Genomic DNA, 17312 nt, shown 5'->3' on the forward strand with positions numbered 1-17312 from the left:
ATAAAACAAGAACAAAATTATCCTTGTTCTCTTGTTTCTTTTTGTTTTGTTTTGCTTTTCCAGCCAGATAAATTGTTTATCATTGATCTTGAAAATTTGCCTTAGTCATTGATCAAACTTTAACATAACTTTATGAAATAGGTTAAAGTCCTTAGGAACTGCTGGCATATAGGTCATAGCTCTCAGCCTCAAATGCCTGATTTCCTTCCCTTATACTGGATATTTGAGATTAAATTTAAAAAAAAATAAAATAAAATAAATGGATGGTTCATTATGAAACTTGAACCAGTCCTGACATATGAGCATACTGTAGTTATAACAACTGGAAAATCAATTTTTAAACAATGAAAAAAAACCTAACAAACTAATGTCCTCACTCTTCAGACTCATCATCAAGGTGCATTTTTTTATTGGTCCATTTTTTGCATATGTGACAACAAACCCCAAAATGACAAAGACAAGTTGCCCCAAACTATCATGTTGGCTTGTACTTGCCGAAGGGTTACCCCTTCGGTGTTATTGTGACCGGTTTTCGGCTTTTTGATGGTTCTGACCAAGTCATTTCAAAATAAGATAATGCCCAGGGTTAAAGTTAGCTTAAAACAGAGCAGTGACTGAGGCATGGCAAGATGCCTGAATCTCTCCCCTAACGAGTCCACATGATTTGCTGCTAGAATTTGTCTATGTACGATGCCTGTTTAAAATAATATGAAGTTGAAAATTTTTACTTTGGGTTGTGCAAAACAGATAACTGGCACTCATGTCAGCTCACAATGTGCTATTCTCTTCTCAGACAGTACACAACCCCTGACCATTTATACGAAGAATACTAGCATTCCACTTTTTCGTCGTGCCCTCTGGTGGAGAAGAAAATTGCAATGTGACAACATACCCGTGTTACAACTAGCCCCGGTCTCTCCTAATTTGAATGTACTTGCACATGCTTTTCAATGTATTTACAAGTATCTATTTGACAGTCAAAAAACGTTTTCTCCATGTTGGCAATTCCACACCTCCGTACTTATTTAACCCTAACCAGTTACAAAGCAACATACAGTTTTGAAAGATTTAAAATGGTGACAGTGTGAACTTGACACAATTTCCATGACTTTACATTACAAATTTGGAGGGTTGACGAACCCGACTGCAATCAACTCACATCAGTCATCAACTACAGCTGATCACGGCAACAAATAGGATGGCTTCTTCCACCTGTATGAATGTGGATGATTTTGTGTGTGTCCCTCCCTCTCTTGTATCTTTTTTTTTTTGTGAGAATATGAGACAGACAAAAATGTCCCTGATGGATTTATAGTAGAACAAAGCAGGGCACAAGGTCATGAAATATGAATCGAAGCTGTGAGCAGCTGGGGAACTTGTGTGTGTTCAAACAGTGATACACACACATGCGCGCGCGCGCGCCCACACACATACGCACGCTCACTTTCGTGTCAGTGACATTACAAAAAAGGCAGCAAGTGGACTGCTTTAACCTTTGGCCCCGCTTTCATCGAGTACCCCCCCCCCCCCCCCCCCAAGGCCCCCTCCCCGACAAGCTCAAGCACCACATGTACTGGATGTCATCATTATATATTTTCTTTATTTCCAACTTTTTACAAATCCTGCAATTTTACAGCCACACACATACAAACGTAGAAACTAAATTCAAGTGATTATTGTCTCCCAGCTCCTACAGTTGTCAGCAAAAGGAAAAAAAACAAAACAAAAAACAAACAAAAAGATGCAAAAACAAATCTAGGAGGATCTCTTGCTTTGCGAGAGAGTCCCGGGAGACAGTCTGTGAACGAGGCATGCCCACAGCAAACTACTCATATAACAAATAATAATAATAACAATAATAATAATAAAGTTCAGTTAATGAGGGGAGAAAAAACAAAGCACACACAAAAATGACAAATGAATAAAACACATTATTAAATAAACCAGACACATTCTAATCAGTGAGTTTGAGCTTTTGACATTGTGAAAATGCTGAATAACGGAATCCAATGATGTTTACAGTATGAACTGTTTCCAAATAAATGTGAACCAGTCATACGTAATTGAGAAATGTCACACACACAAGCAAACTATGACGTTATTTGTTGTCTTCTTATTATTCACTTTTTTCCTTCTTATGGTTTTCTTTTTAAAATTTCATCAAAGAATGTTTTATTTTATTTTATTTTTTCAACAGAGGAAAATACTGTACAACCTCTTTTTTTTTTTTTTCTTCTTCTTCTTCTTAAAACAATAGCTGGAGGAAAATCCTTACACACATCATTAATCCCTATATGATGGACATTTATTTCCAATGCCAAGCTCAGGAGATCATTTATAACCAGTGTGTCCACTCCTCAGTCATACATATTTGCTCAATACAAACCAGAGTGAGAGATTCATAATTTAGCACTACAATAAGAGCATCGCCATGAAGTTTCAAACTTAAAATCACAGTCCATATTAGTGTTTCTTGCAAGCATGCCATTTATCTGGCACACATTTTCTTGTTACCAAATTTTCCCATCAAAAAAGCAAAATAAAGCTAAAACAGCTTTTTTTCTTTCTTTTTTTTTTTTTTAAATAAATCACAAAACATTTTTTTGTCACACTAACATCTATTTGTGCATTAAAGCAAAGTGAACTAAAACATTTTAAAGCAAATTCCCTGTAAAAAGATATATATCATATATATATATATATATAGTTATTTTTTTTTAAATCCCCAGATGGTAAAATGAAACTAAAAAGTGCAATAACACCCTAAAAATTCTCATTTTTGGAAGTTCACATAAATATTAAATAAAAACCATTAAAAGCGGAGCTCGACTGTTACAGCCATGACAGTGAGCAGGGGGAGGAAAAAAAAATAAAAAAATGCCGTTTGAGGCAGTTTCGGTCTGTACATTTTTCCAACATTAAATACACTACCTGATGCTCCTCCCTCCTTCCTACGCTACATCTAATCAAATCTTGGAGCCCACCCACCCCACCACACCCCCGCCCCTCACCAACACACACTTCCATGAATTACAGATTGATATGCTTCTCACGGACAGCAACAAAACAACATCGTAATGCAAACGGTAATAAAAATAAAGACGAGTCGTCCACTGCCACTGTATTTGAATCATGGTCAGCTAGTAGAAAAGTGCACTATCACACACAGAGTTGATGTCGTCCACCCAAGATGGTGGCTATCATGGGTGGGAGGGAGGACGGGGGGTTAAATTACACAGGCTGCTTATTTGGTGAGCAGGATGTCAGCCCAAGTGAGGCCGAGTGAGGCTGAGCGCTCGCACGTCTCCCCCGAACAAGTCCAACGTCTTAGAGAGACTCTCATGGTGTCTCTTAATAATAATAATAATAATAATTAGACGTAATACAGAGAAAAAAAAACAATCTAACATTTGAACACATCCTGTTCCTCCTTAGTGATTCACTTCCCTTTTTTTATTTTTTTTTTTTTTTTTTTTTTTTTTTTTATTTAAACGTGTGCTCGGCCCGGCAGGTCACATGGGCAAAGTTCCTTTTCTTTCATCACACATTGACATAGATCGTTATAGAGAGAGATTTGTTGTTGTTGTTTTTTCACACAAAAACGTGAAAAATAAAAATAGAAATAAATTAAAGTCAAACATGCACGCACACAAAAAGTCTGATGTGTAGTAAAATGCTTTACATTGCTGCTCCCGCGTGGAAACCGGGGCCCAATTCCATGTGTTCATATTTTTTTTAATGCATTACTGAATTCATAATGTTGGTCATCTTGTAAACATCATCATCAATCATATTTGGGCCGTCATCTTTTTCCTTCTCTTGTCCTGGTTGCTGTTCCTTGTTGTCGTGTGAAGTCTGCAAACATGATGAATGAGGCCTCTTTCGTTCGTGTTTGTTCATCGGACATGGGCTTGCTTTTTTTCTTCACGGGTGGCCATCTTGTTTTTCCAGTTGGGAAGCGTCAGTGTGGTTAACGGAGGCGTGGAAACTCTCGCCGTTGTCCTTCTCCTCTTCGGGCTCTCCCGCCGAATCGTCATTCGAGTCGGTGTTGAGCTCTTCCTCCGCGTCGTCGTCGTCCTCCTCTTCGTCCTCCTCATCTTCGGCCCGCGCCTCCTCCTCGGGCGACAGGTCGTCCTCGGCCTCGCCGGATGTCCCGTTGGTGTCGTCCAGAGCGCCCATTGGCGCGTTGTGGCCCGGCGTGCGTCGCGCCACTTCCTGGTGGATCTTCTTGCTCAGGTCCAGCGAGTCGTTGAGACCCAGACCGGCGGCGTTCTTGAGGAAGAACAGGGAGCTGCTGGTGTCTGTGCCCAAGTTGAGGGAGCCGTCCAGGCTGATGGAGGACGGCGGGTACGGGTGGGTGTACTCCGGGCCGCCGCCGCCGCTCGAGTAGAGCATGCAGGGGTTGTTGACGGCGTGGGTGAGTCCGCGGGATGCGTTGAGAGCGGCGGCGGAGGGCGTCAGGTGGTGAACGGCTTCGGGTTTGGGCGAGACGGACGGCAGCTCGCCCCGCTCCTGCTTCTCGTGCTTGCGCTTGTGCGAGTCCATCTGGGACATCCCCACCACCGTGTGCTTACATCCGGGGAAGGTGCAGTGGAAGTGGGAGCACTTGAGCTTGTACTTGCAGTCGGGGACTTTGCAGTCCACGCTGGAGCTGAACTGGCAGAAGCCGGCGGCGCTGATCACGTCCTGCTTGCCGTGGTGCTTGCGGTGGGCCGTCACCTTGGTGCTGTCGGTGCAGCGGAAGCCGCAGCGCAGGCAGTGGAAGTGGGTGCTGTTGCCCGAGAACTGGCAGTCCAGGAAGTTGCAGCTCAGCGTGGACTTGAACCGCTTGAAGTCGTCCAGGACCAGGTTGTCCACGCGGTCGTGGTGCTGGGCGTGCTTGTACATGTGGGTGCGGCCGCAGAATTTGTAGCCGCAGTTCTCGCGGGTGCAGTGGTAGTGGGTCACCTTCAGGGAGAACTGGCAGCTCGGGTCCTTGCAGTTCTCGTACAGGTCGTAGCGTCGGAAGCCCTCCAGCATCATGCCCTCGTCCAGCATCTTGCGCGAGGACGCCGTCTTGCGCCGCTTGCCGAACGGGGACATGTCCTCGATGATCCAGAAGCGCTTCTTGGCTCCGGCGGCGGCAGGGATGGAGATGGTGTTTCCTGGAGGAAAACAAAGAGAGGATGCGCATTAAAGAATAATCAGTTGCTTCTCAAAGCGAAAGCCGCAAACGAGATCATGAGATCTTCCTGGTTGCGAGGCTAATGTCCCGCCTTACTCAGCCAGAAGTGGTTCACAGCTGAGTAAGCACGGAGAGCCACAAATGTGTACTCCTAATTCCCATCATGATTCCAAGAGGGAGGAAAGTGATAGATTGACTTTGGAACATGACACTTTTACAGGGTGTCTCCTGCCTCCAAACAGAGACGGGGCTGGGGGTCCTAACCGGCCCTCTCATCCGCGTGTTATTTTATGCGGGGGCGCGCACCTTCTGCAACACCCGGCGCTCACCGCTAATGATGTGATCTCTGTTCTGGAAGATGGGAAACAGTGGGCCTCCATAAAACTTGGGGCGTGATTAAAATAGCCGGCTCCTTAATGGAAGATTAGATGAGGACTAAGCTTTTTTGTTTTTTTTCCTTGAAGATGATATCAAGTTGAGCACCTTACATCAACACACAAGCGCACTATTTGGACAAAAGTATTGAGACAGTGAGTAGCCCTTAATCGTGTCAATCAGGGGTTGGAGTTGGCTGTGTAAAGAATCTTAATTCTCCATCTTGCCAAAACGTCATGCAGTGTAGTTAGACACATTCCAACATTTTTAAGAAAGTCTTCGCAAAAGAGTGGAGGCTGTTTTAATGCCACAAAATGTGGTCTTCCATTTTCACTTTCTGCAGATGAAATGTCCCAATATGTTTGTCCATGTAGTGTATTTATACATAATGTAAAGCAGGGGTCACCACCCCAAATAAGTAGTCCATGGTCCTGTTTTAAAATAACTCACCAAAGATGGGACATTGTGATTTCCTAGAATGTTTGTAAGTACTCACTTAAAAATACAAAAACAAGCAGAGATTTGTAGAAATAAAGCATTAAATAATGATATTCATCTGTTTCCTAATGATTGTGAGGAATCATTAACATCATCAGTATGGCCACCTAAATATCATTCATTATTAATAGGCTTTACACAATCAGGATTTTTTGGCCGATCACCAATCAGAGATCGAAAAAATAACCGATCACAAATTTGATTAGAAGATGGAGTTAGATATCTATTTAAAGTACTTTTACTTTATTTACTTTTACAACTTTTACAGTCGACCGCTGCCAATTGCAAGGGATAGAGGCTGGCCCGGCCCCACAAATGATGGACGCCAATTGCAATTAAATGCATTGAATAATTAAAGTTACTCCTAATATGTCTGCAGAGCAGAGTTATTACAGTTTTAGAATTTTCATTTTAGTTACTTTTTATTTCGTTTTGAGTTTTGTCTTTTAAATTTAGTTAGTTTTAATTAGTTTTCAGGGTGGTTCTCTTCGTTTTTATTAGTTTTAGTTATTTAATAAATGCTTAGATTTAGTTCCGTTTTAGTTAGTTTCAGTATTAGTTTTAGTTTTTAAAAGAAATGTGTATTACTTGTGCGCAATATTTAAAAAACACCATAGGAGCGACATCATCTGAAGGTACTTTTCTATTGGCTGCTGCTAGATGACATCACTTCTGTTAATATCAAAATGAATCTACTTAAAATCACATTTAAAATCATCCCCAAAGGCTCATGCATTAAATTAATTTCCAAAGACTAAAACAAAGGACATTTTTTTCAGTTTTCGTTTTTTTTTTTTTTTTAGAAAACATTTTTGTTTTTATTTTATTTTTGGTAAGGAAATTGTTTTTTTTTTTAATTTTAGTTTTAGTTTTTTCGTTAGTTTTAGTTAACTAAAATAACCTTGCTGCAGTGGTTATATTTGTAATAGATTAAACTGATTATAATAAACAATTAATCACTTGACTTATCAAAAATAGTTGATGAATTTAGACATAGCTCTCCGTTTCAATCAGGTTAGTGACCCCTGATGTAAAGCATGACTCTGAATGCATGCTGGAAAATCTTTTTCCCACAAATCTACACAGCAAGCCAAGCTGACACAATGAACATGTTGCACAGGACTCAACAGTGAGTGACAGCTGCAGTGTTGTTTTGCTTCGGGGATAAGTACCTGCAGCGTCCTGCACTATAGGGACGTCATTTTTAACCGGCGACGGAGTGGCAATGATGGGGCTGTAAGCTTGTGTGTTGGTTGGCATGACAACACTCAGAGTGGCTCCCAGAGAGGCGCTGAGCAGAGAGTATGACAGACAGGATGGAGAGAGGAGGTATGGGAGCGAGGGCAGGGGTGGTCGCAGGAGAGCGGGAGACAGTGATGTAGCCTGGGCCGGCAGGCCAGCTTGAGGAACGGAAGGAGGAGGTGGGAGAGGCGGTGGTGGAAGAGGAGCAGGAGGAGGTGAGGAAGGAGGAGCGGTTTGGCTAGAGTCAGCAGGGGTGGTGGGAGCAGAGGTGGTGGTGGTGGTGGTGGGCCAGCCTTGTCCTGGAGAGACAGGTTGACCAAAGAGGGTGAAGGGCGGGCAGGAGGGAAAGGGTTTGGGGCGCACACACCACGCGCGCACACACACACACGCACACAGGGGCGGGAGGTAAACAGGGAAGATAAAGATAAGAGAATGATACAAAATGAGGCCCATTCAAGACAAGTAAGCACCAGCCAGAACTACAATGATGACAGAGGTGGCACCACATGGAGAAAGGTGAAATCAGAAGCAGGTGTACAGTTTTTTGACGAGAAAAGTTCATATGAAGCCAAACATTTGGAACAACAGAGAAGATGTATTTTATATTTAAGACTTCTTTGGGTCTGTTTCTCCACTAAACATTCATCTGTATTTCACCTACCTTCATGTTGTATTTTATCTATAGTAACTACTTATGAAGGGTTAGGATTTACACTTGAAGGGGAAGTCATCTCAAAAAAAGATTTACGATAATATGTCCTATGCAGTATTCTGATTAATGTGTTTGTGGAACCTGAACTAAGCATCAAAATCCACCAGTTTTTATTCATTTCAGGGGCCGGCCATTTTGCCACTTACTGTGGACTGAAAATGACGTCACAGTCGTTCAGTTTCTAATTCGTGACATTCGCAAACTGTGCTGTGATTGGTCGTTACCTGAGCCCTGAGCAGCTGCGATGGCATTTGCTCGTGTCAAAATGGCCACCCCCTAAGATGGATAAAAACGGGTGGATTTCGATGCTTTATGTCAGTGGTGTCCAAACTACGGCCTGGGGGCCACAAATGGCCTTTTTTTTTTTTAGTGGCCCATGACATACGCTAAAAATGGCATTTGACTCAGTTGAAATAAAATAAAAACAAAAATGTTTGGAGATGCTCAAAATAAAAAGGGAGGGTGTCGAAAAACACAGGTGCTATTAAAGGTTATTTTAGTTAACTAAAACTAACGAAATAGTTAAAACTAAACTTCAAAAAACAATTTTGTTAACGAAATAAATTAAAAACAAAAATGCTTTTCAAAAAACAAAAACTAAGTGAAATTACATTTTATGTTGATAAAACTAACTAAAACTATAATTATAGCAAAAATGTCCTTTTTTTTTTAGTCATTGGTGTGATTTTTAGTAGATTTATTTTGATATCAACCGATATCAATAATGACATTTGAAAGTATCTCACACAGAAGTGACGTCATCTAGCAACAGCCAATAGAAAAGCACCTTCAGATGATGTCGCTACCATGGTGTTTTTTTTAAATATTGCGCACAAGTAATACACATAAAAAAAACTAATACTAATACTGAGACTAACTAAAACTAAACTAAAACTAAGCATTAAAGAACTAAAACTAATAAAAGCTAACAGAACCACCCTAAACTAAAATTAAAAATTCCAAAACTATAATAACCCTACTGCCATATTACAAATAAAATGGTTTATATACTGTAGCATTTTTCTAAATATGCTAAAGCACAAATAAATTATTTGTACAATTTTTAGGACTAAACATAATTTCTCTTCATAACATTATGTGGCCCTTGCGTCCTTCTGATTTTCTGGATGTGGCCCTCAAATGAAAAAGTTTGGACACCCCTGCTTTTATTGTTCTATTCCACAATAACACACAATGAGGAAACATTTTTACTCACCAAATAAAAGAGAAAACATTCACAGATTTTCAGAAATTCAAAATTTTTTGGGTTGACTTCCCCTTCAAGGCAAAGCATCTGGTTTGTGTATTGTCTCAGTGATGTCCATAATGAATGAAATAACAAATTAAAAAAATGATAACAATTACCAATCAGACCCAAGTAGATGTTAGTCATAGTTCTACAGAATACAGCAGCATACAGCTCTGATTTTGTAGGTTTGAACTGCTATGATGAGGGCATGATTTCATGATGATGAGTGATGCATGACATTGCCTGTCTCCACCTGTCACATTCGTGGAGGCCCCTCCCATGCGCACTTGTGTGACGAACCTACCTGCTGGGGAGCCATCATTGCCCACGGGGGTGCTGGTGCCGCTACGGTCTTGATTGGACGACTCGGAGGAGATGCCCAAGGGGCTGCCCCCGCCTCTCGTGTAGTCGACATAATCGTCGGCTTCGTCTACGGTGGCGGAGGAGTAACTGGAAGTGATGTCAGAGTGGGCCGCCAAGGCCCCCGACACCATGGCAGAGCCATGATGCATGTCATCAGTCCTCTGGCTCAGCGGCATCACCTGCAAAAATGCAAAAGCGTACATTGAAGAGGACAATGAATGCCTTTTCATTCACACATACAAGGTTTGCCTTATGAAAGCTTTTACATGAAGCCTTCCGGGGAAAGGTAAAAAACAGAACAAGAAAATCCACATGGGAGTTTCCTTTACAGTAGTATATGGGCCACAAAGATTAAGAATGAGACACAATGAAAATATTTTTCTTCAAACAACATCTTGAATGTCACTGGATATTATGAGTATTACATTGTGGAATTTGGCAAATTTCATATTTCTTCAACAATCTATCTTTATCAAAAATCGATGTTGAAGATGCCTTGTTCTCTTTGGTGATGCAAAATTCACGATTGAAAAACTATGACGCTTTTGGGATCTCCTGAAAAGTGACGATTTCGGAGGTAAGAAATATGTAATCTCCCCTTCAGGACATATATGATCTCTATATTTTTTTTTTCTTTAATCTCTGTGCCGCCTGGTACCAAATGGTCTGCGGATGGGTACCAGGCCACAGATTAGTGGTTGGGGTCCACTGATGTTTATTTTATTTTTATTTAAGTCTGTCCCAGTGTTCACATTTTCAAATGATTACAACACTCTTAGAAAATCACAATGTCCCATCACATAGTTATTTTTAGAACAGTCCCATGGTGTACTATTCATGCGGTCCTTGTATTATTTATTGTTATGTTTTAATTTGTATGTATTTCTATGTTATTTGTATGTGTACTTTTGAGGTTGCTGCTTCATATTTACTACAAAACACAATAATCGTGTTCTTGAAATGGGACTTATGGGATAACTACCTCATAATGTGAAATTAGATAACATTCCAGAATATTTATGTGAGCTTTGGGCGTCATAAATGGGTTTAAAAATGAGTGTTTACTATTTGAAGCAAATTCCATACAGAAAAAGGAAATGCAATCAGTGCCTTGGAAGGTGTGTGGGAAGACACCTGGCACGGTGCACCTGCTTCCACTTGACAGACTTTTGTGTAATGAACCTTTTGAGAATGTCAAGCATCTTGTGTCACACGCTGAGTCAGTACCTGATGGGATGGGACGCGGTCAAAGTTCTTCCCCAGCATCCGCCTCATGTGCTTGCGTGCGTGTGACGTCATCTGGTGCTTGAGCAGGAAGGAGAACTGGCAGCCCTCACGGATGCAGTGAAAGTGGCTGTTGACTTGGTTATATTTGCATCCTGGCAAACATGCACAAAAACACACATTCTTGTAGGCTTGTGTTGATGTTATGGAGAGAAGCTGCTTTCCGTGGAATATTGTCAGTGCGACAGGGGTTATATTATGATTAGATCACACAAAGTGCAATATTTTTAGTTTTTTAATTTCATGATATAGCGATGGCGAAAGAGAAAGTGCACGTAGGAGGAATATTAGATCACTGGGGTGTCACACTGAGCAAGTCAGGACTTTTGTGCACTAAACCTGTGGAGCTCTTTTATTACACTGACATGCTTTATTCAATTAGGAATTTACATAAATAAATTCTCATTTTCTGTGGGACAAAAATGCACATACACCCCTGCGAGCCAAAGTAAATACACAATTATTGGCCTATTAAATTCATTTTTCCAAGTGTCTCTCTTGTCATCTGCTCTTTTGTTCACTTTTTTTGAAACATCTTCTGCTCTTTCGTCCTGTTTTTAATCCCTAATTGCTTTATGACTTCAAATGTAATGAATGTTCCGTTTTGTGCCACTTAATCAAATACTCTTATATAAAGGCAAGCAGAAATAATTGAGTAACGTGCCGGGCAGGTGCAAGCATGTCAGTAACCATGGCAGCCGGGTTTAAGAGCACCACCATACGCGTGTTTGTCATCAAATAGCTGAAACATACACGCACACGGGGCACGTTTTAAACCAGGCCAAGTTAAGCAAATAACAGTAACGCCCGTGACATGGCGTGCCTTTTGTCACACACAAACCAGGTAACATCATCTGTGGTGTTCAGTTTAATGTCGCTGCCATGGATACTGGCAAGCCATCAATTCTTTATGACTGGAGTGTTAGCCATGTTAATCCTCTGTGTTCCCCCCACCAGCGCCGCCCCACCCCCCCGCTCAAACAATACACTTGGCAGATCCGGCTGGGGACGAAAAACAGCTGTTTCGGGCCTGTTTTTGTTTGCTTTGTCTAAGCGTTATGAAAAGCTTGTGTAACCGCCTGAAAACACAACAAAAACAAAAAACCCAGATCACTTTTAATTCATTTGCGCGTCGTGGCAACGGCGGCTGTGAGGCGCAGCTTCCCAGCGCAAACAGGCTAAACCAGACAAGCCGGTTAATTAACTAACACAAACCTAATTGCTCATTTCTGACAGGGGCAAAAAGGAAGAGGAAAACAAAGCTGGATACCCACTGATGTTATTGCAGCTACAGTGAGACTACCTTGGGGACCTGAGGTGTCATTGCGAGTCATAAGAAAATCAGAAACCAACACCCCCTCCCCTCTCTCATTGCAACACTGCACTTTCTCTTTTGAGAGTATGTATACCAAACATGAATGTACATCGCCAGGCATGGGAACAAAAGCTTGATGGTCAAAGTCAGAGAACAAGCGGGTTGTCATTTTTCCACTTCAAATTAGCACCGGGGAAAACTGAGAAAACTGCTTTGCATTGACCACATCAGTTGGACGGAGATACGCTAACAAACAATGACAACGGAGAACGAGGGTCTCCAGTATATGTGGCTTTTGTTTAAAGTATTCGGTTATCCGAGAGGAGACTGACGACAGCAAGAAAACAGATGCAGAAAACAACAATTCTCACGTATCTTTTTTCATTTTGTAGGCCAATATGTCAATAGACACTTCCACTTTGACCTCTACATTGACTAAATAAAATGTTTACTTTTACTCTGATACCCATGCATCCTTGAACGAACCTTGACGTGAAATCAGCATCTGTTAGCGTTGTAAATGTTTACCCCTCAGGCTTATGTCAAATTTATAGTCATATACTTCCAGGTACTTTACACAAGTCTGCCTATGACTCAGCAAGCTAACGTTAGCGTGTCATTTATTTGAGTCATCGCTAGCCGTTTATCATCAAATTTTACAATGAAGTGGCAATGGCAACTTGTGTCTTATGGTACAACAGGATATAAATATAACTTTTAGTTTGGAAAAGTGTTAACAACATGAAGAATTGCGTCAAACCAAATAGGTACCAAGCACTAGAGCAGTCTTTCCGACCATTTTTTTGAGCCACGGTGCATATTTTACATACAAATCTTATAAAACACTACCAGTTGTCACAAAAATTATATGCTTAATTTATGGTGGATACATTTATAGGAAGATAATTTAATTGTTGTACCTGTCACTAAATGCAATGGGCATAGATAGATGAACTTGTAAGTAAATACGTTTCTGAGCAATTAAGCAAAATTGGCTAATTTCCTGCAGCACACTTGATTATCTTTCACGACACATTGGTTGGCAATCACTTGACTCGAGGTTGAGAACGTTTCTTACCCAGCCGCCCGCACTCCTCCCTCTTGGTGAAATACTTGAAGCCATTGGCGGCGCGGCGCTCGGCCTTCTCGTGCTTCTTGATGTGCCACGGCAGCTTGGTGGTGATGTTGGTGACAAAGTAGCAGCCGGGCCGCAGACAGTGATAGTGGCCCCGCATCCGGAACTCGCAGTGCTGCACAGATGAGACATGCGTACCATTTCATGAACTCACGTTGCATGTGGTTATAAAAAATACATATTACTTATAGTATTTAGAGCTGTTGTGTGTGAACGCTGAGTGATAAGCATTGTAATGCTTGAGTAAAGTCAATTTTATCCTGCTTGCCAAACTCTATAAGGACGACTTCAAAGGGATGTTCATGATGTCATAGCATTGCCAGAAAAACATCACAGCAATTACTAAGTATCACACGGTTGTATTTATCTATTTGCTCATGTGACTGCTCCGATGCCATATACTACAGTGACATAATGACTCTGTGTCTACAGCGTCTTCTATGGACTGATCTACTATGCTGTATTAATCAACACTAACCACCACAGTCCTTAATTCATATCTGCTCATCGCCTTTAGGAGGCATATTGTCATGATATCTGGTGATTGCAATGATATCTTGTGATGTATTAACGCCTGTGATCGCCTTCAATGTCTTGATTGGCATTTCAGCTTGGCAACAGCACAACAACAACATTCCTGATTTCAATTTCTAGACCGATTGCTCCCTCTTGGAACAGGGCCACTCTCTAAGAAGAAGAAGGCGTCACCCCTCCTCTCTAACATGTCTGTACACCACCATCTGTTGGTGAGGCCCACATCCCAAAGGACCGAGCCAAATAAGATCTGTTCGGTTCAGGAGATGGAAGCTCGGGGAGGAGGGTTGATGGAGGGAGGGAGATTTGTGAGGGGGGTTGCTTTTGTGAAAGGGGTGATTTTCGACACATTAATGAATTCATTTAAACGGTTTTCCAAATACGGGCTCATGAGAGCGGGCAGGGGCTGCCATTTAGGTTTCATTTGCAAGGCATTCCGCTGATTTTTGCCCTATTCCAGACAGCCTTGTTTACTGTGCCAGTGACAATGATTTATTGGGTAATATCAGCTAAATTGGCCTTTTCTGAGAGGAGAATGCGGCAGTCAAAATGACATTATTGACATATAAACAGGCATTACTGGGGTGACTTGACTGTCTTTTTCAGCTGAGATGGAAGACGGCGAGCCGCGCTTGTGAAAGCCTTGAGTCCAATCACCTCAAATAGTGCCCTAATGGGCAGCATACTTCATGCTTAGAAAACACTGGCAGAGGGGCTGACAGCAGGTATCATCGCAGTGCACTCACCTGGTTGGGACACAGACACTGAAGGGAGTAGTAGGAAAACTGGTCACGGACGTTGACCAGGTTGTTGGTGGGGTTGATGTGGTCCAAACAGTGGGACTCGGCCTTGCCGGACGTCTTGCACACGTACTTGCAATTCCCGAACAAGCAGTGGAAGTGGAACTTGTTTGAGTATTTGCAGTCTGTTGCCAAACAGGGATCACTGGATGAAAAAAAAAACAAAAAAAACCCAAAGTAAAATTAATGACAGTTTTTAAAATGGCATGGAAATTGCACACATAAAGCTCTAAGTACTAGGAAATACAGAACTTTTGCATCTCCATTTCATTAAAATTAATTAAAAAATTATATATATATATATATATATATATATATATAAATTAGTGAAGAATAAAAATGTTCTTTTTATTTATGTAATTATTTGTTTATTTTGTGGGTATTCGAATGCTGAAATGTAGAATTTTTGGTGAATGGTAATTTTTGTCATGTGGAAAATTGTTCCCGTATTCCCAACGAATTGAGCTGAATGTTTGACATTTCAAATAGGAAAAATGTAAATATGATGATATGTAATGTTAAATTATGCCATTGGGATTGAATGGTGAATTTTTGGTTAAAAATAGTTTAATTTTGGGGAAATATGTAATGAGAAAACAGTAGACCTAAACAGTATTAACTTTTGTAGAATATTGAAATTGAAATGGTGTGAATCAGTGAGTGGATTTGAAAACACTAAAAATAAATAAATGAGTGATCAACGTAAAGTATGTGAATTTTGTAGGTGAAAATTTAGGAAAATTACTGTGAAAATTTTGGAATGTGTGAATTTTAGGAATGTAGAAAATCCTTTACTAGGTGAATTGTATGAGCGGAATGTTTTGGTTTTCAAATGGAAATAATGCAAATGCTGAATGTGCCATTGGAAAAGAACAGGGTAATTTTGGGCGAAAAACATAATTTTGGGAAAACCCTGAATTTTTGGAATGAGAAAAATGGATGCCCGGAAGGTGTGAATATTTGGACTATGTTGAAGTGGAATGGTGACAATCGGTCGAAAAATCTGGAAGAAGTAGCAGGGATAAGGAATAAAGTGTAAGGAATAAAATAAATAATTATGTTAATGGTGTCGAATAACGCGTGTGCCTTCAGCCTTCATACAATAACAGACACACATGGGGACTGACCAGCAGTACTGATTTGCGAAAATATATTAAATTGACCAAATTAGGACATAGGAGGTTTTTAGTAGGTGATCCTCTGCCAAGCGCAATGCGAAAGATATCACAATTTATCCTGGTGTGAACTCGAAATTCTTTGCAGACAAGGTCTGTCTCAAGCATGTCTTAACAGATAACCACTTTATGTAATTTTCATGGCAAAACAGCATTTTCCGCTCAGCACATCAGTCATGTTTATAGAATGCGTTGCTGCAGGCCACAGCATTGTTTGAGAGCACCATTACACGTGCATGCAAATTGAAGCTCACGCAGGGACTGCATTGTGGAAGATAATCTAGCTATGGGCAGAATTCTGCGTTTTAGTTACCCTACACATTTCAAACATGTCAACAAATGTTTGTCATACTTTTCCTGGAACTGCAGAAAACCAGGTTTGACTTGTGGCTTTGCATTCTCCAGCGAGGTGGTGGCCAGGGGGGAGTTGGCTGGCAGGTTGGGCATGGAGGCCGGCATCTGGGGGATGCTGCCTGTCAGCTGCTTCCAGGCCAGCAGGGAGGCAGGAGGGGAGCTGTAGCCACCGGAGGAGGGGAGATGTGCCACATCCATGGAAGGGTTGTTGGCCATTGAGACGGGGGCTGCAGGCCGCAGAGGACCACCCTCGCCGGACACCTTGCCCTCGCTGAACGGGGGCTCTGACTTCACTTTCAGAGTGGCTCGGAGGTGGAAACTAAAACCACAGGAGCTTGTTTTTTTAGACTGATAAAGTATACTTTCAAAAATGTCACCGAAACAGCACATACTTTGCATGTTTTATGGCTCCATCCACAGTACTGAAGAGAGCGCCACACTCCTCTACCAGGCAGTGAAAGTGCACTTTCTGGAGGAAGTCACACTGAGCCTCGCAGAAGTCATCTGTGTCAAACCTTTACGTAGACAGAGAGGAAACCATTTACAACAAACAACACAACTGACGTCACCTCTCCAACTTTAGTAGTACACATGTCAAATCAATTTAGATTCCCGTCAGAGGAGGTCGGAAGAAAACAAATTAGGGGATTTTCCTGTGATACATATTTGCAGGGCATTATTGCTACTGCATTGACGATAAGAAGCACATTCATGTAAAAAAAATAGAAACTGTACTCAGTCTTAAAAGAAATGACACTGAATGATGTACTTCCAATATTTAGCCCATTATATATTACTAGCTGACATTATTAAAGTCCCCCCGCCCCCACTTTTGTCAGTACGTGGAGGATCCGTAGCTGATAGTTCTCAGTACGTCGATGATTCCTATCCCTCCTCTTCCATTCAAGTTTCTCTTCCATGTGTTTGAGGTTGCTCCTACGAATCCAGCTCTGCTCTCTCAGTCAAGTGTTTTCTTCGAGACCAACTGAATCTAGCCCTGTTCTCTGTTGTTACTTTGTATTTTTGTATATAAAGACTTTCCCAACTCCTGCGTCTGCCTTTGTGTCCTAACTCTGCATGCCACATGTCAGCAAATTTTAAAAGTATTGCTG

At 41.4% G+C, this 17312-nt stretch overlaps 1 protein-coding gene across 5 annotated transcripts in view; it reads right to left on the reverse strand.

Moving 5' to 3' along the window:
* Positions 1-1574: 1574 nt before the first annotated feature.
* casz1 (castor zinc finger 1) overlaps positions 1575-17312 on the reverse strand; it is a 98340-nt gene continuing 82602 nt past the window's right edge. For 3 of the 5 annotated variants that reach the window (XM_077514699.1, XM_077514698.1, XM_077514697.1), the window contains exons 12-19: positions 16593-16715; positions 16199-16519; positions 14618-14816; positions 13281-13452; positions 10831-10982; positions 9545-9782; positions 7210-7578; positions 1575-5144 (exon numbers count right to left, since the gene is read on the reverse strand). In XM_077514699.1, the coding sequence (XP_077370825.1) occupies positions 3925-5144; positions 7210-7578; positions 9545-9782; positions 10831-10982; positions 13281-13452; positions 14618-14816; positions 16199-16519; positions 16593-16715 (2794 nt within the window). In that variant the 3' untranslated portion in view covers positions 1575-3924. The remainder of the gene's footprint in view (positions 5145-7209; positions 7579-9544; positions 9783-10830; positions 10983-13280; positions 13453-14617; positions 14817-16198; positions 16520-16592; positions 16716-17312) is intronic. The other 2 variants (XM_077514700.1, XM_077514701.1) reach the window with 1 other exon arrangement.

Source organism: Festucalex cinctus, chromosome 2 (genome assembly GCF_051991245.1).
Source record: "Festucalex cinctus isolate MCC-2025b chromosome 2, RoL_Fcin_1.0, whole genome shotgun sequence".
Taxonomy (NCBI): Eukaryota; Metazoa; Chordata; class Actinopteri; order Syngnathiformes; family Syngnathidae; genus Festucalex; species Festucalex cinctus.